This window comes from Vicugna pacos, chromosome 3 (genome assembly GCF_048564905.1).
Source record: "Vicugna pacos chromosome 3, VicPac4, whole genome shotgun sequence".
NCBI lineage: Eukaryota > Metazoa > Chordata > Mammalia > Artiodactyla > Camelidae > Vicugna > Vicugna pacos.
The window spans coordinates 113011272-113038202 of NC_132989.1; the positions used below are offsets into that span (position 1 = coordinate 113011272).

Here is a 26931-nt window from a genome sequence, read left to right on the forward strand (position 1 = left end):
TCCACATGCATGCAAATTTGTCAACCTCTCTCCAGTAATGTAGCACCCCAAAGTGAATACAGTCTTCCAAGTTTATTTGAAGGAGAAGAAGGAGGGTGAGACTGAACGTCCCTGGGGCTGGGCACTCAACTTAAATCATGGAGCATGGGAGCAGATGAGTGCCTGCATCGCTCATCATCCTATTTGGTGACACACAAAGAGCATCTGACTTAGACTCAAACGGCCAGAGGGTGAAGGCACAGCCCTGCCACTTACCAGCAGCATGACCTTGGACAAGTCACTTGAGCCTCTCTGCCCTGGGTGTAGCAGTTGACTTTGGCAGCCCTGGGGCGCAGTCCTTGGAGGGGCAGGGGCAGATCTTTGATTCCCCAGGCCTCACAGGTAAAGCTCAGAGATCTGCCGGGGTCATTTTGTGTCCAGATGTCTGAACCAGACGAGCAGGTTCCTGACATAGAGTCTCCAGAAAAGCGAGTCACCTCCTCAGTGGTCTGCAGTGGGTCTTCATGATGCCTTCCTTCTGCTCTGTGTGGCAGAGTCTGCAACTTTCCTCAGCCCTTGCATCAGAGAACTTCCACACCTTCTCATGGAGACTGCAGGCATCTCTCCATCAGTCCCACTCCATCCCTTGGTTTCCTCACCAGTGAGGTCAACGCCGTACACTTGCCTCACTGGGTTGCTCTTGATCTCGAATGAGACATCAGTCATCCAAGAGCTTTGTCAACTGGAGACTCATATACCAATGGGAGTTACTGCTGTTAATTCTAGAGCATTTTTCATGCCGTTTGGCTACAAGTGCTCCTTGCCACCCTGTCCACAGGCAGCGGGACATCTGGATCCTAAGTTTCCACTTTGTTATCATTATCATCGTTGTCCACCTCTACCTACATTTTCACACTTCCCTTTCTTCTTGGTTTCTCCACCCTGCCATCTTCCAGCTGCTTGATACCTAATCCAGTGCCCCCTTCCCCCAGTCTTCCTGCTAAGCGTCCGTGTCTGTCAGCACCATCAGCAATGTGTACAGAGCCCTGGAGAGACCACTTTCGCAGGGCAGGTTTTAGGTAAACCAAACTACGAACATAGGGCTTTGTCGGAAGGCCGTTAGTGACAATGAAAGCCGTCATGGTTTTGGAAGTGGTCTGAATGCTTTTATTCCATTTTGGTGCAGAATTTGTGTACGTGGCAGGTCGAGGATGCTGAAGACATGCTCACTGGGTTGAGGATCATGGAGAAGTCTAGCATTGGAATAAGAAGATGTGAGGTCAGGCTCTGGCTTAGTAAATACGTCACGTTCCTCCGATAAGAAGCCTGTTGTGTATGTTGTATGTTTATAATCTGAAAATGTTGTGGTAAGACAGCATCTCTCACCAAATTAGTCTTCTCCGGGTTCCCGTGACATCACCGTCCCCTGGGTCACCTCAGGGTCTCTGGTTGCTCCTTCTCGATCCTTTGTGGGCTGGTCTTCCTGTTCGCTCCCTAAATGTTGCTGTCCCACAGGGTCCTGTGTCCAGATCTTTCTCATCTCACACACCGCCTCTTCCGGGGTGTCTGTAACTCTTCCCTGGGTGCAGTTACCAGCCACACGTGGTGGTCGCCTGAATCTCTCTCTCTAGCCCCAACCTCTCTTCATTATCTAGCCACTAGTTAGGTAACCAATTCAGATGCCCATAGCACCTCACATGGGCCCACTTTTCCTGGATTCGGCTCCTCCTCCTGCACTCTCTGATCAGTGACCAGCACAGCCCTCCAGCTGTCACCCGAGCCAGTCCCCAGGGACCACCCCTGGCTCTTTCCTCTCCTTCATATTATCGGCATCCAACTGACCAGAAAACCCCAGACTCCTGCCTCCCTCCACTTCTTTCCATGGTCACGGCCTTGAGCAGCTGTCTCCATCTTCTGGATTTTGCCACAGACCCTAACTGGGCCCTGTACCTGCGGGCTTCCTCCTCTCCTGTCCTTTCGCCAAAGGGCAGCCAGGGTGAGCTTTCTAAAAAGCAAATCTGATTAAATGATTCCTTGGAGCTGCACCTCTCAATGACTCGTGTTGCCCTCAGGAAGGAACCCAAACGTCTTAGCACAGCCCACGAGACCTTTCAGAAGCAGCCTCAGCCTTGCTGTTTCATCCGTCTGCCTGCACTCAGCCGCCAGCTGTACCTAGCCATCCCACCCTCCACCCACCTGCCTCCCTGAACATTTTCTTAATATCACCTCCCCTGAAATTCACCTTTCTGGCCTCCTCCCCAGGTCTGAATCAAGGTCATTCCTTATGAATTAGAAATAATTGTAGGGCAGTTTGGTTTAGATGAGTAAAAATTTCACATTCAAATTTTCAAAGAATGGCTTTTAAGTATCATAAATAGCTTGAACCAACAGCTAAACTTTTTGCAGCATAGTGGTGCTGTAAAATTTAATAACTAGATAAGATTTATTTTTACTCATATAGAAGACTTTTCTTTTTTGGTTCAGATATTAACTGGGAGAAGATTAGTATAACAAACTTACATTCCATGTCACTTCTTCCTAGAGATTGCAATGAGACTTGCCTCCAACTCTAGCACAATGAATAAGTACTTCTAATGAACAGGATTCTGAGTGAGGGGAAACCATAAGTGTATATTATGCAAAATGAACAAATGCTCCCCGAAAGAGACTGGGTGATGACGTGCAAGAAAGAGAAATGAAGTCAATGAAATCAGTTAAATAAAGCATATCTATACCTCTGGCAAAAATAATGGAGATGGTTTAACATTTTTAAAAATTACAGTTCGTAGTTCCTTTGATTTCTCTGCTTGACAAACTTCTAAATTCCCCTCTTGGCTACCAGTGTCTGTGAGGGCTTTCAATGCAGCTTAATGGCAAGGCAGATTGAAGTGGATCTCAGTCCCAGCCAGTGCAGATCACTGCTGGTCTTCATGAGACCTTAGTTCCAAGATCAATTCAAGTGGAGCTTCCTAAACACAAATTCCGTAACGGGCTTTGGTGTTAAAATTTGTGTGGCCTGTCTGGCTTTCACGTTATTTGCAGAGCAGTGACTTACAGTGTGAGCGTGTTTATCACTGCGGCCCATTGGAACAAGATTTAGCACATGATTCTTAGGCTTTGAATCAAAATCTTCCTTCAATTCTAGTTAAATAATTCTATGTTAATGTTTAATTATTAGAAACGCAAATAAGATCTTCATGTTTGCTCTCACATTGGGGAAAAATAACTTCTTACTAAAGAATGACAACCAGTGTGTCTGAACGTTGCTCTGGCTGGTGATTAATTCCTACCTGGCCGTGGTTGGCCCCTCAATCAAGGTGCCAGCTGGGAGGTCCCCTGCCAACTCCTATGACATCTGCCTTACATAGGACACATTCCAAGGCTCCCAGGGTGAACATGCCAGCTCAGGACAGCAGCTTTTGGTCCTTCCCCAGCTCCCATCTACACCTTTGGACAAGTGCTAGTCTCTGGATCTCAGTGGCTCAGCGGGTGAGGCCCCTCTGCCCTGGCCCTTAGGAACTCCAGGCCACTCTTGAAGGCTCTGAGAAAAGCCACAAAAGCAACCTGGAGTCATCCCAGGCCATCCTGTGTGACACTGAGGGAACCCTTCTCAGGGTGATGGCTCTACAGGAAATGGTGGAGCATCAGGCACAAGGAATCTGCTCCATCCTCCGAGGCACAGACACATCCTGAGATGGAGTGGGAGAAGTAGCAGTGGGTGAGAGGATGGACACAGCCCTTGTGTTGTCTTTTACTGTGTCCAGGAGACTGGCTCTGTCCTGGAGGAGAGGAGCCAGTAGTCCTGACCCCTTGACCTGAAGTCCTGCTCACTCACCTGCTGGACACTTGAAAAATCAACACTGGACCACAGTGAGAACTAGAACAGTATTCTGAAATATTGTTGAGGAAACAAACATATAACAGGGTCAAAGTTCAAAATCTTGATCTCTAAGCTTTGCAGCAAGAAGGGCAAGCATGTTGCCATTTTGAGAATTAATAGATTACTTTACTTGGCGAGGATCTAAGAGGGTGATGGAAAAGCAGTAAATCCTCTGTAGAAATAAATTAAGTGACTGAATGGAGAGCTGTCGTTTTATCAAGGAAATTGCTTACCAGGGATGAATTCATCGTTCTGCTGTGCCAGAAAATTCTTCGCCAAGAGATGACTGGAAGGACGTGCAGACTTTGGGCCAAACTCTTAAAAAACCCAAGTCCAGTGCCCTGGAGACTTAGAATTGTAGCAACTTGAGTTCTTTCTTTTCTAAATCAGTGGATGTCAAGCTGGGGTAGGAAACAAAAAGGCTGAGGTTAAACTCAGCTATGATACTGTCTCCTCCATAAATCTGGGCGTTTGCACGTTGATTTTAGTATCGACAAATCGGCTCTTCCTTTATGAGAGGTCTCGACCTCTCCAAGACGAGTCTCAGACACTCATCATATGATATCTGTCCGAAAACAAAGGCACAAGTGAGAACAGAAGCAAAAATCAATTGTACAAAAGTGGAAATCGATGCACATGGCAGTTGCTAAACAAGAAGTGACTAAGTTATAGCTGTTGTTGAGCTGGATCTCCAAGTTGGGGGAGAATCCTGCTGAGCAGCATCCAGCTGAAGTGTTCCTCTCCCACGAGGCTTCACCCGTAGCATTTTAAATCAAAACCTCCAAAAATACCCCAGAGACAAACGGCAGGGGAAAAGGATTGAATCAGAAACTAAGAAAACTTTTTTTGTTTTAAGTATAATTTGATTTACAATGTTGTGTTAGTTTCAAGTGTACAGCAAAGTGATTCAGTTATATATATGTATGTGTATATATATATCTTTTTCAGATTCTTTTCTATTATAGGTTATTACATGATATTAAATATAGTTCCCTGTGCTGTACAGTAGGTCCTTGTTTATCTATTTTATATATAATAGTGTGTATCTGTTAATCCCATACCTTTAACTGATCCCTCCTCTGCCCCTTTCCCCTTTGGTAACCATCTTTGTTTTCTATGTCTGTGAGTCTATTTCTATTTTGTCAATAAGTTGATTTATATTCTTTTTTAGATTCCACATATAAGTGATAATCATGATATTTGTCTTTCTCTGTCTGACTTACTTAGTATGGTCATCTCCAGGTTCATCCATGGTGCTGCAAATGGCATTATCTTTTAATTTTTTATGGCTGAGTAGTATTCCATTGTATAAATATACCACATCTTTATCCAGTCATCTGTCAATGGACATTTAGGTTGTTTCCATGCCTCGGCTGTTGTAAATAGTGCTGCTATGAACATTGGGGTGCAGGTGTCTTTTTGAATTAAGGTTCCCTCTGGGCATATGCCCAGGAGTGGGATTGCTGGATTGTATGGTAAGTCTGTTCTCACTTTTGAGGAATCTCCATACTGTTCTCTGTATTGGCTGCACCAAACTGCATTCCCACCAGCAGTGCAGGAGGGGTCCCTTTTCTCCACACCCTCTCTAGCATTTATCATTTGTGGACTTTTGAATGATGGCCATTCTGACTGGTGTGAGGTGATACCTCACTGTAGTTTTGATTTGCATTTCTCTGATCATTACCAATATTGAGCATGGTTTCATGTGCTTATTGGCCAAGCATATGTCTTCACTGGAGAATGTCTTGTTTAGGTCCTTCTGCTCATTTTTGGATTGGGTTGTTTGCTTAACAGTTATTTCTTGATTATTTTATTTTATGCTTATATTTGGTTCTATTCTAAAATATACATTTTTTTCTATTTATCATCCAGGTTTCTTGTTTAGTCATTTTCTTTGAGTGAGAACCTAACCGTATCAGTTTTCCTCTTGTTTCAGCCTCTCCCACTGGTCTTTCATTCTTTTCCGATAGATACTCATTCTCTTTGTGCTTCTAGCTTACAGAAGAAAAAAGCAATGTCCCCCACCAGCCATCCTCCTCCATCTCCCGCCCCACCACTTTCTGCCCTCACGTGCTCTGCCTTTCACAGTTAAGTTTCTAGAAAGTTCAAGTTTCATGCACTACTTTCCATTTCATGCTGCAGTCAGATGTGGTGTCTGTCCTAACACCTCCTTTGAAATTGCTCCTAACCGCAGGTTTCAGCCATTCCCATCCTCTGTGTTAGTCAGGGAGGGCTCCCAGCTGTAACAGGCAGACCTTAACACCAAATGATCCAACTCAGTAGAAGTTTATCTTCCTGCAACCATCATGGTCAGGTGTTCGTGCGGGCAGGTCAGCTCTTCTCCACGGAGACAGCAGGGAACCCAGACTCCTTCCTCTGCTGTGACTCCGCCTGCCACATACTCGGCAACAGCACAAGTGCATCACCTCCTGGTCCATTGGCTGGATCTCTATCACACGGCCGTACAAAACTGCGAGGGAAGTTGGGACGTGTAGTCTAGGTGTGTGTCCAGGAAGAAAAGGAAATGAACTTGGGAGACCAGTTAGCAGTCCTGGCCACATCCTCCTCCCTTACATGATCTCCTCCAGGCTTCTCAGCTACCGCTCTCCCCCGGGTCTTCTCTGACCTTGCAAGACTCCATCTCAGTCTTCTTTGCAGACTCCTGGTCTTCCCTGACGCAACTTTGCTTTTCGCCCTATATCCTCTAGTGGAGATGATCTCATCTACCCTATGGCTTTTAAGTACATTTGAAGGCCACTGGCATCTGCATTTACTTCTCTATGTGGTCCTCACTCCTGAACTCTAAGCTTATACATACACAACCACCAATGCGACATCTCCACTGAAATAGCTCACAGGCTCTGACAGCCCACACATCTAACATGTAGCTCTCAATATCTCCCCCAAATCCATCCTCCCTCCATTGTTGCCCATCTCAGTAAACAGCACCTAGTCCGCCCAGTGGTTCTTTCCAGAAATCCAGGAGTTACCCAGTTCATACCTCCCTCTTCCTGATCTCACTCCATTTAGCACCAAGCCCTGTGGATTCTATTGTCTGAATATCTCTCAAATCCAGCTTCCTCCCCCATCTTCATTTTCACCATCACCTGCCCCTAGTCCTAGAGCAATTGCTGCCTGATTGGTTTTACGGAACCTCCTTCACCAACCTCAGTCTCTTTTCCCTTAAGCATTCAGAACACACTCTTAAAAAATCCAGATCTAACCATGTCAGTCTCCTGATTAAAATTCCTCATTAGCTTCCAATTCCTCTCAAGATAGAGCCCGACACACCTCTCTAAGCTGACCTCCCTCAATCACATTGTTTCAGCCACATTGGCCTCCTAGTTCCCCCTGCTCTTCCTTGCAGGCACAAGAGTGTCAACCTCAGTGCCTTTGCATGGCACGGGCAAAGGTTCATTCCTCAGCCAAGAATGCCTTCCCTTCTCTCCTGCCAAGCCTGGTTATTTCCATCTCAGTTTAACTGTCACTTCCTCAAAGAAACCAGCCTCTCCATCTCTCTAAGGCTAGTAAAAATCCTTCATAACTTGTACATTTGCTTCATGGCTCTTACCAGAAATGTGATGTGAGGTAATGTAATCCTATTTTAAATACCCATCTCCCCTTTACCTTCCCCTCAGGAGCCATGCCTGACTCTCTGTTCTCATTGCCCTGTGCTCAGCACAGTGCTAGGTACTTTTTAACGTTTATTAAACAAATCCAACAACGTAGCCACCCCAGAGTTTAAGCTTAACAGAGGGCACATTCAGTGGTTCTGCTTCCATTTCCATGGTCTGAGACATTCAGAAGCAGTGTAGGGTGTGCAGATTTTGCAGTTGGGACCCAGGGTGAGCTTTGAACTTATTGGCCTCTGATGGATATAGATCTAAAATACCTGGCTTTTCATATGTCAGAATGTCTTCAGTACTGAAAGCCGGACTTGGATTTGTAAACCTGAAGACCGGACTTGGTTCAGTTTCACCCCAAATTTAACTTTGCAGCACTGATTAGAACAGAGGCCATTGTTAAACGTCGTCCACTGCAGAGCTTGGTCTTAAGGCCACCAGAGTGACACCAGGGAAACAAAAGGCCTGAGCTGGTCGTAGGTCCATTTCCCCAGTGGTTTTCTGCATTCTGTTTGGTACCAGTAGTTCACAATGGTATACTTTCTTCAACCAAATTGTATCAGTTTGCTTCCAGTTTGTCAAATCTTCTCAGTGATACCAGTTTTTTAGAATTAGTCCAATGGCAGTAAATTGAATTCCTGAAATGGATTTACTCAATATTTGCTTTTAAAAGACAGTACTATAGAAGACTCTCACCCTTACGTGTACTGTACCTTTAAGTACCCAAATCAATTCAATTAAATTTCGTTAGACGCACCGGAGCTGAAACGAGCTAATGAAAGTAACCGGCCTGCCAGGTGGTATTTATTTCTGCATTAAATGGTAAATACTCCCCTTTGGCCCTTAAGATTTGGTGTAAATATTTAACTCTAATAGCTTTTGGAATTGTTGATGGAATTAATTCTAATGAATCTTTAACAAACAGTTTACCTTAAAAAGAGATGGAAGCTTGTTTTATGGTAGCAAAGAGGACTTGCGGTTTCAGTGACACGCAAAATCGGGCTTTGTCTTCCGTCACTCAGGCTGAATACTCTATTTCCGTTTTTTTCTCTCTATAATACCTATTATTGAAAGAAGGAGGATGTTTGTATAATTACCACTAATGTGGAATCTTTTCTGTCTCTGCTTCATGTGATTACATCGATAGGTTTATTCCACTAAAAAATGACTGGAAAACTGGCACAATTTTGAGCGATCAGGTTTTCCACAAGTGAGCAATGTCTTCGCTGGTTCAGGGGATGGCAACAATTCAGGTTTTAACTTTTCTTTGAAAAACAGGTTCCTGACACGGTCCCGTGGTGACGGCAGGTACAAGCTGTATGTGTTCTAGGTTGAATAAGTGGATGAACTTGAGTTGCTAAAAGCCCCAAGGATTTTCAGCACGCTTCCTCTGCATCTCAAGTCACTCACAGCAAATGAGAATTGACAAGCTTTATGGGCCGAGAGCCTTCAAGGACAGCTTACGCAAAAAACTTGCATTTGTTACTTCAGAACTAAATAGTCTTTTTATGCCTACTGAGAAATTCTTGTTTAGATGCCAACTTAATCTTATCCAATGAAGGAAGTTCCAGAGATGTTTTCAAAGGGAGGAAAAACATACTGGCGGATGGTGTCCTTGTATATATGTTGGGTTCCAACTAATATCCTCAGTGGAAGGAACAACTATTCTCCATTTTCAAGGTTAATTATTTATTGAAACTTTTGTCCAAGTCACAGATGTCACTTATCATTAGAAGAGATTTGTTACATCTAAATTTGAAGTATAGAAGATAAAACTTCCACAACTCACTTTGGAAGCAGAACTGCAAGTGGAAGCCTCACCATTTAGCTCATCATCACAGCTATAAATATTCATGGGCGTTGTCACTTTCCACCCCATCGTTGTCTAGTCACTAAAGGGAGCCTCTTTCCAAGCTCAGGATCACAGCGTCAGTAACCTGAAATCCCACACCCTGTTAGTATCACCTCCTAAAGCAGGTTGACGAGGGTTTGGTGCTCAACCCCTTTTCTCTAGCCTCTCTAGTCACCAGATCCTCCAAACAGCCCTTGAGATATTTACTCTTCCTCTCCACTTCTGCTCTAAGCTCTTTATTACACAGACTGAACAAGTTCTCTCCCTAATCTCTTCTCCCTCCTCTTCCAGCTGGCAACATCCTTCCCCATGCTCCTCTGATCCAGCCCTGGGGGGCGGGGCTCACTCCCGGCTCTGCGGGCAGTGACAGGACGCTCTCTGGCCGTCGGGGGAGGAGGAATTCTGGGCACACTCCCACGTGGCTCCATTTCATTCCCTCACACCCACAGGCTCTGCACACCTCCTGCTGGCACACACGGCACCCTGCTCCCTCTCCGGAGCAGTGACTCTGTTCATCAGTGTTCCCTGCCCAGTGATGTTCCCACAAGATGACCCCTCCAGAAACTGGCCCATTCGGTCTCGTGGGCACAGTCCACACCAAGTGGCAGGTGTGGGCCCCTGAACCCCACCTAAAGGAGATGGGAGCATATCTAATGAGAAATGTACCTGTCTCCCCCTTCTCCTTTTCTCCTGGCTCTGCTAACGATCATGTCTGGGGAGAAGTGAGTGTATCTGCTGTGGACAGGTGCTTATGTTTCCTGAGCTGCAGGATGCAGGAAGCGGTAGAGATTGGTGAAAGGGCTGGGGTGTGCGAGGTACGTGCTCCGAGAGCTGTGGGTGGACTCAGCGCTGATCCAGGGCCAGATGTGGCAGGTGGAATGATGCTCCAAGATTATTTACAAGATTGGTTAAAGAGGAGGCAGCTTTGTATACCTCACATTGAAACATGGGGAGCTGAGAGAATTTACCATTTCAAATGGAGCAGGCAAGCCATAGGCTACTTTTATCTTTTTCTTTTCTTTTTCGTAGGTGCCATTTTAGCTAAACTAACCCTGCCTGCAGCCCAGCAGTGAGTATGTCGTAAAGGACTGATACACCAGTTGCAGCAGGTGACACTGGTGAGGTTGCTCTAAGCTAGACTGAAAAAAAAAATTGTAAGGCTCTGATAACCTTCGTTCGTTAACTGTAGAGTTAGCAGTAAAGACAATGACATCGCTTATCGTTGCATTTACAATAATGAATGCAGTCATCTTAAATCAAATCTGACCGGTGTGTATCAGGCACCTCCGTGTTGCAGGTATGGTGCTAGAGACCAGGGCTTTGGAATTAAACAAGCCCGGCCCTGCCTCACAGCTGGGCGGACAGATAAGCTTGCAACAGACCAAAGTGTGATGTCATAGCATTTTGTTCATAGCTGACAAAGAAAACTGTAGCAGCGTTGCTGAAAGCTTTCCCAGACCTCAGAGGTAGAATTCATTTAGCAATAGTGACTTAATGAACACGTGCGGCCTGCCTCCTGTTTACCTAGCACAAAACTGAGCAGGAGGAGGAAGATGTGACAGGCAGAAACAGAGAAGGTACTGTGTCTGGTCATGGAGCTGCCTGGTCAAAGGTGTCGACTGTGAAATCGAATCATGTGGTGCTGGCTGGGTAATCAGGCATGACTGGGGCTCAGTTGGGGGCGGGGGTAGGTTTAGGGTCCCTCTGCTCTGAGGTTGCTCCTCTTTTTGTTCCTGTAGACATCAGCCTTGAGAATGCCTTATCTGACTTTCCCAAATAGAGTCAGAGACCGACGGATCTCCTAGGATTTAGCCCTTTAAAATGTATTCTGTATCCCTGTTAGTCCCCGCCAGCCACTGTCGCAGAGACCCTCCAAGTTCCCAGCCAGGCTGTTCACTAGCGTCACCTGGGGGCTTTTGAAAATACCAAGGCCCAGACCCTACTCAGAGCAATTTAAACAGAAGCTCAGAGCCTGAGGCACAGGCAGGACTCTGTTGTAAATTCCCCAAGGTGACTGAGTCTTTTTGCCCTTAATTTATGGGACAGAAACTGAGACAGAGCTTACCAGTCATTGGGAGAGACTGGGTTCTCACTGGGAGCGAAGGGCTGATTCGGACACCTGTCTAATTCGACCTCTCCATCAACAGAGACCCAGAGTGAAAGCAGTTTTGAGCCTTGACAAATAGCTTTAGCTCATCCTTTGCACACAGACCTAACAAATGCACGTGCTGATCTGAATGGACTGTCCCGCAGAGTTTCCAGAATAAGAGGCTATGGGGCGAGTGTGTGTTGTACTAACCTTGTGTAGACTGGTCTGAAAGACCTTCATCTGAGCTCTGTTAGTGGAAATCTCTCTAGTAACAGTCTTCTTGGAGATGTTTATGGGATGGTAGAATAGAAATACATATCTCTATGATGATAAACAAATATATATATATGATGGAGATGGTTATAAATTCAGGGACCTCAAAATACTTCAGGGGAAGGTCTGTAGGAAATAGAGCAACCGCCAAGTAGACAAACCATGAGGACCCATAATGGTCGTGAGGCTGTGAAGAACGTGACCTTGATTCTCACATTCTCTGGACCATTGAAAATACTGATGTGGATAAGAGTAGCTTTAGGGAATAAAACAATTTCATAAAGAAACACGCCGGAAACTTTCACACAGAAGCTGAAACTGGTAGAAGGACAGTAAGAGGGTGAGATAAAGAAAATCAGATTATTTCTGGTGGCAATTTAAAGTTCAATGACTTTGAACTCCTCTTCTCTTGAATGTCTATCTCCCTATACTTGGAACAATTTAACAACCTCCAGTTTTAAGTTTAATGTGTTAAAAATAAAAGGCAATTTGAGGTGCAGATCTCATATCACATTTTTGACAGCTTGGCTGGGTCTGGAGCTGAAGGGCACAGCTTTGCGGTCATTCTGCTGGAGGTGAAAGATGGACGTTAAAGGAGTTCTTTATCATCTAAGGGCTAACAGCCCTACCCTAGTTCCTGTGACTATTCGTCTCTCTGTTTCTTTCCCTGAGCTTTCTTCTCTAACCCCTAGAAGACAAAGGTATGATGTGAAGGGGCACTGCGGTTAAGCACTCAATAGCATAGAATTCAGGGAAGAGCCTCTGGTCTATAATGAGTTAAAATGTCAAGAAGAAAAAATAGTGATCAAAGAGGCAAATAATGATTTAACAACTCTGTACCCAAATTGTGTGTGTTTGTGTAAGCCACTTTCAAGTCTTTCTGAGTGACAGTGGTAATAAATGAATAATTAAATTGATTGCACGTTGCCTAGATGACAAGTATGTCCACGGCTAGTTGGATAAAAGAAATGTGAGTGTTGCAGTAACTATCCTGGAGAAAATATACCTTCATGTTCCTTCTTCTTTAGAAAGAAAACCATTTTTTTTTCCGTTAAATGACTAAAACTTTCAGTGCAGCGAAAGATGGAGAGGGTCGGTCATGAGATCCATCTTCGAGTAGTTATTCAGCATAACTGAAAAAAGGTTATATTGTTCCCGGTTATGTTTGGAGGTAGGTGCCGTCAGAATTAAAACTGAGGTCCCTTGCAGGCACAGGTGAATGTAGCAGTTTTGGAGTTCTTTGTTTTGATCATCACACCTTTCACTGTGCATCAGTCCATAAAGGGAGGGATAGAGATGGAGATAACCAGCTACCTCTCCTTGCTCCTCCAGGATCTCCCAAGCTGTGGCTCAGGAAACTGCTCTAATCCAGACCCTTAACTGGGTTTCCACGCTGCGCCGTTCCCTAAGCCCCGCCCTCATCCCCCAGTCAGAGATCCTGTGCGCATGCGTGTAATCACTGGCCCGAAGCAGAGGGGTCGGGCTCCTGGCAGCCCCCTCGGTGCCTCTAACACACTCCTTATCATCCCCAGGTGTGCGCTAATCCCACCACCCACAGGCAAGTCACCTGTAGAGACTCATTCTGTCACACGTCTGCATTCTCAGAAATGGGTCTCATGAAGGATTTGAAAGCTTTTTTTGGTGCTTTTTATGAGTTCATTCCTTCATAAGCAGTTTTATTATTACATCCACTCTCCTGACACTTCCAGGGATGTAAATATTTGCGTGGTCCCAACGGAATCTAAGCATCCTGAATCCTGAACTGCCGAGCAAACATCTCCGGTCACCTGGGTAAGAGTGAGATGCTGGCTAACCCAGCGCTACTCGCCAAGTAAAACCGGACTGAGAGTCGAGCCTCATTCACGTCTGGTGTCTCCTGGGTCTCAGAACACCCATCAGGCATTAGCCGATATTCCTATTGTGAAATACCTTGCCTTCCTTTAATGACATACGGATTATCATTACTCATTCACGACCAGAGAAGTCGCCACTTCCTGGGCCACTGCCTGGAACCCCACCCACCCAAAGTAAACCTTCTAAACTGCAAGTGAGGCAGACGTAAAATGACCTGCCTCTGTTTGGTCGTATTTAAGGATTTTTGCTGTCAACAGAGCATTCCCTTCAAAAGAAAGGAATATCTTTTTCAAACACTTTTTTAAATTGTTCCCATACCTGCGTCACGGGTCCTTGCACTTCGGAAACGCGAGACGTGCTTTTAGAAGATTGCCCCTCCCCTGTCCTTGCCGCGGCCGCGCCCCCGGAGGACTGAAGGGAGATGCTCAGAGCTCCAGCAGAGACTGTCCGTTCTCGCCTCCCGCCCTGGCCCCTGCCTCTTCCCACGGCTCCCGCCTTCCCCTCAGGAGGTGGTGGCTGTTTGCTCTTAGTCCCTCCTCACCTCCGTCACCACCAACTGCCCAAGACGCCTGGGTCGGCCTTTGTTTCTGGACTCTTCTCACTCAGAGGCTCTAAATGACCAGTAATCTACCCCAGTAGTCCACCTCTCCCTACTCCCTCCCGTCCTCTCCCCCTTTAAATCCCCCATCTCTACCACCCACACCTTCGTTTTTAGTCTTGTTGCTCTGACATCTGAGGACAGCCCCCCCGACCCCCTGCAGCCCTCTCAAGTGGTGGCCGGTTCGCTTCCCACCCCTCCCCCACCTCACTAGGCTGGGAGGTGGAGTAGGTGTCCTCCTTGCTCCTCTGCTCTTTCCAGAAAGTTCTCCTCTCTCCTCCCTCGAGGAAACCCCTAGCATCTGTGATGTGCCCCCACCCCCACAGTCTGTGACGCTTTGTGGATCCTCCATCCCCTCCCCACATCTTCACCTTCCTCTCTGCCCACCATAGACTCTGTGGGTTTCCCCCACCTGCCCTTTGCACTCCCTTGTCCTTGTCTCCTTCCAACTTATTTCCCTGACCAACCCCAACCACTTCCATCTACCCAATTCCTGCCCCCAGAGCAGCTGAATGTAGCTGGGGGAATACAAGCCACCCTGGTGACCAGCCTTCTCGTTTTGAATTCATTGCCACAAGCCTCCAGTCTCCTCTCAGCACCTGGCCCCTGGACCACCTGGCCAAGGTCAACTTGCTCCCACTTACCTCAAGAATCGTTTCACACTTTCTCTTCTTCCTCTCTCCTTTCCCCTTCCCTCCCTTCCTCTCTCCTCTTCCAGCCTCTAAACTCCAACTCTGTCTCATCCTCAGCAGATGACCTCACTTCTCACCGCCACCACCCTCCCAAAAATGTAAGAAAACAGAACAGGACGTCCTCATCATCCCGTCACCAGATCAACCCATCTCCTCGCTGCGTCTGTGGCTGTTCAGCCTGTCTGCCTTCCCTCCTGTTTCCATGGCCAATGACCCTACTGTTCACTGAATCCTATCAACCTCTCCTTTCTTAAGAAATTTTTCTTTTTCTCCTGCATCACCGGTTTTTCCTCCTCTATATTGAGTCATTCCCATCAGCATCCAAAATGCCGCAATCTCTTCCCGGTGATATATTAAAACATCTCCCGGTTGTTCTATCTCTTCAAGCCCCATTTCTCTGCTCCCCTTAATAAATAAGCCTTTGCCAAAGGCTGTCTGTGCTCACCATTCCCCCTTTATCAATTCTTGCTATCTTTGGAGCCTAGCTGAGTCAGAGATTTACCAACCTGACCAAAGAAAGGACTCTTGTCCCCTTCACGTTGATTAACATCTTCCCAAGACCAGTGGTCTGTTCTTGGTCCCCCTTATCATTCAGCCTTCTGCTCCCTAATGCATCTCCTTTTCTGATCTCGCCCGACATCACACCCTTCTGGTTCTGCTCCCAGCTCACTCTGTTCCTTCTCCGTCTCATTTGAATTTTCTCCTGCTCCCCACACCCTCTAAATATTGGAGTGACCCAGGGCTTAGCCCTGTGTCCTCTGCTTTCCTCTATTTGTGTTCATGTGCAAAGCTTCCATCCCTTCTTTTAGCTTTAAATGATGTCTGTGTACCGAACTCCCAAAATTTTACCTCTAGCTCTGACGTCACTCCTGAAATTCCAATTTTCAGATTCTCCTTTATCCTCCGTCTTTGCCAACAGGCATCTCTAACCCAACATGTCCCACGTGGCAGTATTGATCTCACTTCCTAGGAACACTTATCTTCCAGTGTCCTCAGTGTCAGTCAATGGCACCCCCAGTCCCCATGGTCACACCAGCAGCATGAGGGTCAGGCCTGCCTCATCTCTCCCGCATCCAACAGCAGAGACATCAGCAAGGCCTTGCAACAGAGATGCCAAATCTGCCCATGACTCACCACCAGCCGCCACCCAAGCCAGGGTCATATCCTCAGTCTCTCGTAGAATAGCTTCTTAACCAGTCACCCTGTTTCTATTCTACTGTCCCCAAACTGTCCTAGACACCCAGAAGGCTCCTTGTCTTCCTGGTCCCCCCTCGTCTTCAGTCACAGGAACTTTCTGTTGCTCCCACATGAGCCAAGCCCCATCCCACCCCACAGCCTCACATCTGCTCTCCTCTTGACTTGGGAGCCCTAGCCTGTGTCTTCAGTGTCTGGCTTCTCGTCGTCTGCCGGGTCCCTGCCACAACATTAACTGTTCCCAGGGCACTTGCCCAACCACACGCCATCAACTAGCGAGGCCAACAGTCTCCCCTCCCCCCACACCCCTCAGTCCCCCCGTTTTGCTTTATGCTTCAAGTATTCATCAGCCTGCCACATTTTAGTATTAACATGATTCTTTGCTTGTTTACTGTTTGACTTTGATCCATTTACTTTCTAAAGCTCAGATGCTTCCTCTGTAAAATGGGGCTCATAATAGTATCCAGCCCATGGGATTGTTAAGAAAATCTTGCCACATAGTAAGTATTCAGTAAGCACTAGCTTTTAAAATCGCTTTCTTCTAATCTTGGCTTTATCCTGCCAGTCGACTAGAATAGGAACAATGAGAATTAGATAAAGAAAGACACAAATATGAAATGAGTATGAATTTTGTTCTTCATTAACTTTCATCTATTTGTATTTGTAGTGATTCTTTGTGGAGCCTTGAGTCCCTTAGAAGCCTAGGTATTATCAGTAAAAGAAGCAGCCTGTGGAGTTGGAAACGGCCGCCCTGTGAGGCAGGAATTAGGGCCGAGGCGGTGTCTGCTTTCCCTTGCTATAATGTCAGTACTGTTTCGCACGTTGCTTTGATAAAAATAAACGAGTTAAAAAAGAAAAAGGACTGGAAGGAAATTCCGTGACGGCTTAACCTGAGTTCTCCAGGGAGGAGAAGGGTGGATTCATTGGCTATTTTTATTTTTTTTCAGTGCTTTCTAAATTCGCAAAATGACCCATAATCTATTTCGGTGATTTTCACAATGAAAAATAGCATATATGCTTTTCATATATTAAGCAGATATGGGAAGGCGAATGGAGGATTAGTTAACAGGATGCGTTCTGAATATGCTCTAAATTGAAAATATAATTCCAGGGGAAATTAAGGGACATGGCAACCCAGGTGCAAATCCTCAGGGACAGTCATGCTGAAGGCCTTGGACCAGTGGGGGTGGGGCATTAGAGGCAGAGGAGGAGGCTTGGAACAACGTAAGGGGAACAGAGTGGAAGGGAGGGTGCTTCTCGGCATTATGATCACTAGCAGATCAGTCCCAGGAACAAAAGAGTAAGAGTCCAGATAGCTGGAGCCAGGCAGGCCAAAAATAGACAATTTCAGGGTCATTCTGAGTATCATATTTTCATTTAAATGAAATCCTCAGGCCAAAGCAGATTTTCAGAGAGACCATTTATTCCTCACCTGGGGAGGCAGGCAGGTCTACCCCCTGTCAGGCTGTCTGGAGGGAGCAGCAGGAGGTGGGTCTCCATTCGCGCTCCTCGCTGTTAACCTGGATGACGGAACAGAGATCCAAGATCTCTCTTGACAGATTGGAGAAATGTTTTGCAAATTCAAATGCTTGGAACTTCGACGTCAGGAGGCGAGGAATCGCTCTGCCTTCCCCACTAAACAGGAGCATGCTGTCTGTTGCAGGATGGATGGTCCCAGTATCACTTCGTAGCCTCGTCTTCAACGATCGAGAGGGATCGGCAAAGACCCTACTCCTCCTCCCGCACGCCCTCCATCTCCCCTGTGCGCGTGTCTCCCAACAACCGCTCAGGTAAGAGGTGCCGCCTCCCTTGGGTCCAAGCCCCCCTCCCCAGCCCCTTAGCTCACCCCACGGAGAAGAGGACATTTGCTAGAAGTATCAGATGGCCGTCTTTTCCTTCTGTAGTGGTGGCGACTTTGTGTTATGTTTACACAGACTCAGAGCGAGCTACTTTCTAACAGATTTCTAAACGTGTCTAGCAGGTGTCTTACGCGTCAAATGCGCATCCTGGACCTGCGTTCAGGGAGACACAAGAGTACATAAAACCACCAAGTGACTGCGAGTCAGGCTTTTCCATGGACGTTGTCTCCAACTTAAGATAGTCTGGGCTGCGTTTTATTGTTTATAATTGGGGTAACACAGCAGGGCAGAGAAGGCGTGCCCTTTCCTCCCTGTGAATGACACACATTTGAAGCCTGTCATTGAGACTTCCATTTCTGTTCCACACCTGATTTGCATTTTATTATTACCTGTACACCAGCAGATAAATCATTCATGCATTTATATTACAACCAGCTGTAACTTTTAAATCATTTAATTCGTTTTTTAAAATTTTTTCTCATTCTTTAAAAAAATTTGAATTGAAGTATAGTTGATGTAAAATATTGTATAAGTTACAAGTGCACAATATAGTGATTCACAGTTTTTAAAGACCATACTCCGTTAATAGTTGTTAGAGAATATTAACTATATTCTGTGTTGTGCAATATTTTCTTGTGGCTTATTTTATACATAATAGTTTATACCTCCTAACCCCCTGCCCTTATGTTGCCCCTCTTCCCTTGTCTCATTGCTTAAAATTTTGGGGGGGCGGTGGTAATTAGGTCTGTTTATTTATTTATTTTTAAATGGAGGGACTGGGGGTTGAACCCGGGACCTTGTGCATGCTACGTGCGCACTCTACACTTGAGCTACACCCTTCCCCATCACGCTTAAATTTTGAACTAACTTTTCTTATCTATTTGTAAAGATACCTGATTTTTACGCCCTTTTCCATTCACATTATGTAATAGCAAAGATTAAACAAATAATGAAAGGCAGAATATGAGCACGTCATTGAGCACACAAGTGGCATAGATTTTATTGTTATTTTATTTAATGTGTAAGTTTTTAAAACTCTTTTCTTGATGTCTGCATTTTGGTTTTTACTATGAGAAGGAAGGATGGATAAATATATGTATACCACACACACACACACACACACACACACACACACACACACACACTGACAGAGGCTTTGATTTCAGAAAGATTTCTCCTTGCTCCCCGCTGTCCTCCTCCTGCAGAGGAAACAGTATTTTCTGGAACTGCATCTTAGAGGACATGGTACAGAAGACGCCCCAGCAGGGTGACCTGTCTGCCTTGGAGGACGTTTGTCATAAAACTTGACACCACACTTTACTGTCGAACGATGGGGGAATGAAATGTGAATGGTGATATTTGACTGAAATACGTGGCACTCTCCCAGCCCCATGAAAGCTTTTATCTGTAGCGTGGTGCTTGAAACATTTGGCCCCACACTGAACGAGAACTAGGACCCCCCCAAGTACTTGGAGAAACCTCCACCTGCCTCAGCGGCGTGGAGGGGCCTTTACACGTCTTATCTCCGTAATTCTTAAAAAGATAAAGAGCAGTGAGTCTGTTAAACACAAGGATGGTGTCTTTTTCAAAGCTCCAGTTATGAAGAACCAGTCAGTGTTAGGAAGACAGAATGATGGAAAGCTGGAGGACACCCAGAAGGAGAAGTAGCCCCGTTTCAGGCTGTCAGCACCCCCGCCACGCAGCTGGGGCGCTGCCTGCTGGTTCCTGGGCGAGGCACATCAGAGACACCTGAGGCTCTTGTGTGGCTTGATTTTTCCAGGAGTAGCGTCCTGGTTTACCGGAGACTCGGACCCCCACGTTTGACGTCTCAGGAGATAATTCTACACGCGACGTAGCTTAGTGAGCCCCACCATCTGTGCCAGATTAGGTTCTAACTTTAACAGCTTTGGTCAAGAGGCTCCAAAATGTCCCTTCGTGATTGCCTGGCAGTGACTCCTAAAGGGCCAGCCCTATACAGAAGACCTAGGAGCAGAGGAGCGAGGGCAGGAGGCGACCTTCTCTGGAGAGGAGGATGAAGAGACAAGAGAGGAGACAGGGCAGAGGGTGGAGGGAGCGAGGCGCAGCCCATGCTCTGAGAACACATGGAACCGAAGCCAGGCCCAGCTGAGTCACGTGGAGCAACTGCAGATTTCTTCCCTGTCTTTCCATTGGATTTACACCCAGAGTTTCTGGTCCAACTGGTTAGAGCAGAGAGGGGGTGTGGTTCAAGCGTCAGTATATTTTTTAAGTATTCCAGGTAATTAATTCTGAAGGGCAGCCAGGATTGGAAGCCTCCGAGGGTTTCAAGAGCTGAGCAGTGAGCCTCGATTTCACTGGACAGGTCTGAGAGGTGGGCAGGGGGCCTTTCAGGACAGGATGGGCAAAGGCCCCTCTGTTACCATCCCAGCACTTGGCTGTGACATCCGCTGAGCCACCTGCCTCTTATTCTGGCTTCATTTCCTCACCCGATTAAGAGCTTCTCAAGTTCAGCAAGTGTGCTGTGACTCGTGTTTCTGTCCCCGCTGCCTGGCACGGGGCTCTGCACATAGAAGATGCTAAGTTTGATGACATGAATCAAGTGACTCAGACAGGGAGTGAGCAGGCCGAGGGGCTGGAGCCGGGGACCCCGCCAAGGGGGTGAGTGATGAGCTGAAAGGTAAACCAAGGCTTGATCGGAGGGGGGCTTGGGTACTAACAAAGGGAAGAGAGCTTTATCCTAACAATTAGAGTTCCCCAGAGATTGCCCAGCCTTAATAATCACCAAGGATGCTTGGACTACGAGGCCCATCCACTGAAAATTCAGATTCAAATGGTCTGGGATGGGATTTTGAAATCCCCAGGTTCTCAGATGAGTCTAAAGGTTACATAAGTTCATGAAGCACGGAAGCTGGGGAGGGCTTGGGCAGAAGGGAACCACGCCCAAGCTCAGACTGAGAGAGATGCAGTTGGCCAAGCTTGGGATGTGGGTGGCATCCCTGAGGAGCCTGGCGGGCGGTGTGAGGACAGCAGTGGGAGGGCCGCACGGCTCGCTGCCCCGCTGCGCACACACGCTTCCCCTCCACTCCCCCCGACATCTGCATTGGCAGGGCCGTTGAGTTGCTCCCGATCCACCCACTCTTCTAAGAAAACCAGACCTCTTCTTGTTTGCTTCCTTACCTCCAAATTCAGATTTTTCTCTGTTCTGGCACCAGTATATTAAAGAATCATGGAATTCCCAGGGGAATCCTCTAATTACGACCCATCATTTTAGAAATGAAAACACAGGGTTGAACGGGCTCATTCCCCAGGTCCGACAGGCAGCTTGTGGCCAGGGTGCAAGGTGTGTGTGAGAGACGGTTGGGGCATTTGAGCTGGGGCAAGGGTATGCCTCAGGAGAAGGGCGTGCCCCCGGCCCACCCCCTGCAGGCTAAGGGAGACCTTGGCAGACAGAGTGATTTTGGTCCCACAAATCTTTCTCTGGGGAGACTTGCTTCCTCTGCCTCCCTTTAGGGCAGTTTCAGCAAGACTCAATATTTAAGTAAAGCTGCATCTCTTTTAATCGGGGTTCTTCGATATCCATAATAGCACCTCTGAAACATATCTAAAGTTTAAAGAAGGAAGGAAGAAGGAAAGAAGGAAGAAAAGGGAGGGAGGGGAAAGCAAAGAAAAGAGAGAGAAAGAGAAACACAGAAACCAAGATGGATCTCATTCTTAAAACTGTCCCGTACACCTTGAGTGGGTCACATGCCCACAAGGATGTCTGTCTAAGGCAGATGGCCCCAGGATACAGCCCGTACTTAGTTCCCTGCCTCCAAGTGTGTGTCCCCTTAACTGTAAAGCTCCAGGTGACATGGAGGAAGGGCAGGAGGGGAAAGACCAGGGACAAAGGAACAAAGGTGAAACCTGGCAGGTGCGCGTGCACATGGTGATATTTGCCGAGCCAGGTGCACTTCTGACTTTACTGTTTGTGTGAAAAGCTCCGCGTGCTGTGGCATGAGATGCTGAAAGTCACCCTTTCGATTTCTTTACGTAGCAAGTGCCCCAGCTTCACCTCGGGAAATGATCAGCCTCAAAGAAAGGAAAACGGACTATGAGTCCACTGGCAGCAACGCCACTTACCACGGACCTAAAGGAGAACACACTTCCAGGAAAGACACCATGACAGGTGAGCTCAGCCGTGTGCGGGTCAGTCCTCCTCCGGGCTGGTGACCTGTCCTGGGACAGGGCGGAGGGCTGGCACCTGGGGCTTCAGCCATGCTTGGCAGCTCGTAGGGCTGACGGCCAAGATGCCCAGGGACTGGAGATGAGGGGATGAAGCCAGCAGTGTCACAGTGGAGCGTCTTATTCCTGAAATCGCTAAGAGAAAATGTTCTCTACATACACTTTCTCCTCAGTCTTTCTTTCCCTTCCCCTTTCCTTCTCCCTTGCCCGGCTCATGACAGTCTCTCAAGTTAGAGGAAGAGGCCACCAGAGATTTCGTCTTCATTGGCGTAACCCAGGGCAGCAGGTGCCATGGAACCATGCTTTGCCCATTAGGAAGGGGGAAGAGAAAGAGGATGAGAAAAGGAAGGGAGAGGAGCCAGGCAAGAGGGCTTCAGGAGATTCGTAGACCTGCTATTGAGGTGTTTTCTCCTCTTGACATGAAACCAACCTTTTGCCTTGACAGACTAACTCCCTGGAAGATTCATTAGAAACGCAGACCTCAGTTTCCCTAAGGAGCCATTGACCTTTCATGCCCTTCATCCTCCCCTCCACACACACACACCCATTGTCTCTCCTCTCTCATCAGCTGGGATTCTATGGAGGCCAAAACTGGCACCCTTGCCACCGAGCGTGCCCAGCCCAGCCTGCCTGATAGCCAGCCTTGCCCTCAGCTCTCCTCGCACTCTCCGCAGCTCTCCTTGGGGTGGGGCTCGATGTCCACAGTCATCGTCCCCTCCAGGCTCCCCACACTCCTCCCTCCCATCCTGGCTTGCCCCTCCTCCGAGAAGCAGGGCCTGGCGGTGTTGATGTAGGGGGAATTACACCTTGAAAGCCGCTGCCAGAACTGTCAGGACCTCTGAAGGGGGGCGCCACACCCTCCTTTGCCACAGGGATGTGGAGATGGGCCCGCCTGAAAAATAGGCCATGAGGACTTCAACAGAACAGGGCCAGATTAGGGCATTCATAAAACTGGGGTACATAAGGGGTACAAACCTTAACGACACTGAGACCCTCTTATCAGGAGAATCTTAAAGGCAGAAAGTGCATTTCTCTGATATTGTTTAGACGTAGACCTGCAGGGAAGTAAAACAGACAAACTGGGTGATACATTAAGATGCCTTCCAGGCCCAGGATGTCTACGATACATTTCTCTAATGGTAACTGTGTTGACCTCGGAGGCAGTGTTTTCCGTGGTGCCTCTACCTGGCTGCGTAAAGAGAAACATTGCAAACAGGTGCTTGTGGTCCCCACCCCCAGCTCAGTGCACACTCCCTCCACCAGGCAACGCCTCACCCCATGCCTGTGGGAAAGCTGAGCTCATCGTGTGGGACACACCTTAGGGCTCTCATGCTCGGGTTCTAGTTCCCCCGTAAATGTTGCCCCCGTTGTAGACGAACACGAACAAAGAAGGTTATGAATCTGAATAACGAGTCCCTAGTGTTGAGCCATTTAGAATCCAATTTGTACTGATTATTCCGGAGCCATGGTGACACCAAATTCACCTGACCCATTCATTTCTCGATTATTACCGCCCTAGGTAGCCACATCACCGGCAGGCTGGGAAGAGAAATTGAAAATATAATTACAAGAGTAATTGTGAAATAGACTGTATTGTTATTATTTAAGTTTATCTTTTCTCTGTAACTCTCTTACCAAGTAGAATTATTCAGGAGGCTTTTCAGTGTGGGTGTGTTTATGCTGAAATAGTTCCAATGCTACATGATCAGGCCCTACACGCATCACAAAATAAAAAATAAAATCTAGCATGTTTCCAGATATTTAATCTTCCTAGTAAATGGAAGGGACCTTGACAGCCCCCATATTGAGATCTGTGTAATTTTTTCAAACTTACTTAGAGGTTTAAATGCTTTTCTCTAACTTACTTCAACATACAATTCAAAACTCCACTATCAGTCAGGTGGCAAGCTTAGAAGAACATTGAGATTGTTACTGAATAATATTTTTATACAGGAAGGTTCCCTGTAAGCCGACGAGTTCCGTGTAAAAGTTAGTTGTTATTCTCACAGTGATGGTGCTGGTGGTGCTGGTGATGGGGCTGGTGCTGGTGATGGAGGAGATGATGGTGGTGGATTGATGGTGGTGCTGATGGAGGTGATGGTGGTGGTGATTGTGATAGTGGTGGTGATGGAGGAGACGATGGTGGTGGTGGTGATGGAGGTGATGGTGGTGGTGATTGTGGTGATGGTGGTGGTGATGGAGGAGACGATGGTGGTAATGGAGGAGGTGATGGTGGAGGTGATGGAGGTGGTGATGGAGGAGGTGGTGATGGGAGGGGTATTAGGAGTGCGGGTGGCAGAGATAATGGTGTTGGCGGTGAGACCGGTGGGTGTGTTTGCCCCCTTCTGCGGCAGTATGAGCAAGTCCGGAGCCAAGCCGAGTGGAAGCAGACATTCCACATGGGAATGAGAATGATGGATTGCAGCCCCTACTCTGCAGCACTTCAGCAAATGCCCATGATACAAGCGTTTACTCTCAGATCAAATTTCTTCTGACTTCCGCATCAAAAGCAGTACTTTTCCTCACTCACCAAAACAGGGGACACTTAAAGTTCAGCACATTGAAAAATAGCTGAAAAACTGCCATCTTCCTTGCTTCTCAGGCATCAGAGGATGGCCTACCGTGTCCCCCAAAGGAAGCACTCCCTCTGCTATGGGAAAACCATGAGAGACTTTCGCCCTCAGAATGCAACTTGCAAAAGCTTTGAAGTGAAAAGCAGGTCCTTGCTTGGGTCATAATCTCCTTCTCGAGCTCTTAGAAATACAGATCTTTTGAGATTTTTATTCCAGTCTTCCCCCCCACCACCCCCACCTATCTTTTTTGTATTCACTTTCTAGCTTAGATGGAGTCTCTTAAAATGTCTTCTCTCCGTAGCGTTTCTCTGCCGCCGAGGAGCCCTCAGAAAGCCCGCATCAGCTGTTCATTCAGGCATGCAGGGCCATTACAGAGCTTCTGGGGGTCGTGAATCCTCAGGAACACGATGTGTTCAGAAGCACGTGTGACAGGAGGGCGTGTGAGCCCGGCGGCTCCACAGCCTGACTTGAAAATTCACCTGGGGAATTTGCCCTCCCAGCTGAGCTTCCCAAATGCCTTTCCACCCAGTGGTCTATTCTGTCTTTGTCAGTGTCTCTCTTATGCCTTTTAAAGCCATTTTAATCTTCAGTATGTTGATTCAGTCGGAAATTGGGGCCTAGACAAAAACAGAAAGGCATTTCTCTGAGTCTACTCTTAGGGCGGACGTACAGGGGGCAGAGCATCCGTGAAGACATCAGCTTCCTGTGTCTGCAAAGGCCACAGGTTCAATCTCAGCTCCACAGTCTCCTTTAAATAGGCGAAGTGCACCAAAGAGCAGGAGGAGAAAACTTCCAGCAGAAACATTTTTAGCTCAGAAGCCACAAGCACGGCGGGGAGGGAGGCCAAGGCTATAATCACATTCTATCAAAAAAAATGCATGTTATTCTGAGTAACGGGGGAAACACTTCACCTTGTCCTTGAAGTGACATCTTCCATCAGCATTAGAATTCTAGTTCTGAAGGCAGATCTTTCTAAGGCTGACTCATTCATTCATTCACTCAGCAAGTAAAGCATTCACTCTGAGCACCCCCCAAGGCCGGGCACTGTCCCAGGTGCTGGGGAAGCCTGCAGAGGCGGCAGGACACGCCATCTCTGTCCTCGTGGAGCTGCTTGTCTCGCAGGTGAAGGGGGGTAACACACACGGTAAACAATAGAACAAACTTGCTGAAGGTAACAGCACCGGGCGTTGAATGTGACGGAGGAAACAAACGGGGCAACGAGGTAAAGGGCGCCAGGTGGGCGGGGTTACCCTAACTAACATGGTCAGAGGGGAGACATTTGAGCTGAAACTCGAATACCAGCAAGGAGAGGCAGTGCAGAGTCCGAGGAAGCAAGTTCCAGGCAGAAGAATCAGCCAAGTCCACCGTCCCTGCGGTGAAGCGAACGTGGACGCTCAAGCCGGGAAGGAGGGCCAGCACAGCCAGAGCTCCCTGCACGAGGGAAGAAGAGCCCGAGATGCCGCAGGAAGTCAGGCAGAGGCCCGATCCCACGGAGCCTCAGGGACCGTAACGGGCGCTTGACTTTTACCATAATCACGGCGGGCAGGGCGCTGGAGGGGCATAATCCAGTCTGTCTAGTGAGATGATCCCTCAGCTGTTGGGAGCGAGATGGACGCAGGGTCGGGGTTGGGCAGCGTGGAAGCCAGGCTGTTGAGGAGGACGGTACCGTGGTGGCCCAGGCAAGGGATGGGAGTTTCCACAGTAATGCGGAGACAGAAGTGATGTGCTTACAGCCAGAGTCTGCAAGAGTGGTCTTTTAAATGGAAAATGGGCTCTCAGCTCTCCGTTCTAAGCAAAATTTCCCAAGAGGAGTTTTATTGCCCAGCTATGATGTGCTTTTAGTAACAATCATGGGTGGAATGAGAGATTATACTGACTTGGTGTCTAGAGTGGCCTGTATCTGTGTGAGAATAGTTGGTGTGTTCTCCTATTTCATGATCCCATAGATACTGGAAGCAAACGAGAAGTTTTCTTGATATCTAGAGTGTTTTAGACCCGATGACCCTCGGCAGTATTTTCCAGAGCTTTCTTAAACCACGCCCTTTAGCAGCTCTGCGGGAGTCTTGCCCTGGCCCTCCCTCTGGGCCTACTGCAGGAGGCTCGAGGGCTACAGGCGAGAACGCTGGCAGGCGGGCACCTTTCCCAGGACTTTGGAAGCTGCTGGCAACTAGAGGAGACCTTTCTTCCTTTCCTCCAGACCCCGGGCTGGTCACGGGACAGAGTGGGGGGCTTCCGTCTCTGTGCTGAACAGGATTCCAGAGCTGC

The 26931-nt window shown here is 47.5% G+C and overlaps 1 protein-coding gene across 3 annotated transcripts in view; it reads left to right on the plus strand.

Moving 5' to 3' along the window:
• The window catches only part of CTNND2 (catenin delta 2), an 875933-nt gene that overhangs the window by 839887 nt on the left and 9115 nt on the right, over window positions 1-26931 (plus strand). For all 3 annotated transcript variants that reach the window (XM_015251739.3, XM_072958848.1, XM_015251743.3), the window contains 2 exons: window positions 17698-17824; window positions 21906-22037. In XM_015251739.3, the coding sequence (XP_015107225.2) occupies window positions 17698-17824; window positions 21906-22037 (259 nt within the window). The remainder of the gene's footprint in view (window positions 1-17697; window positions 17825-21905; window positions 22038-26931) is intronic.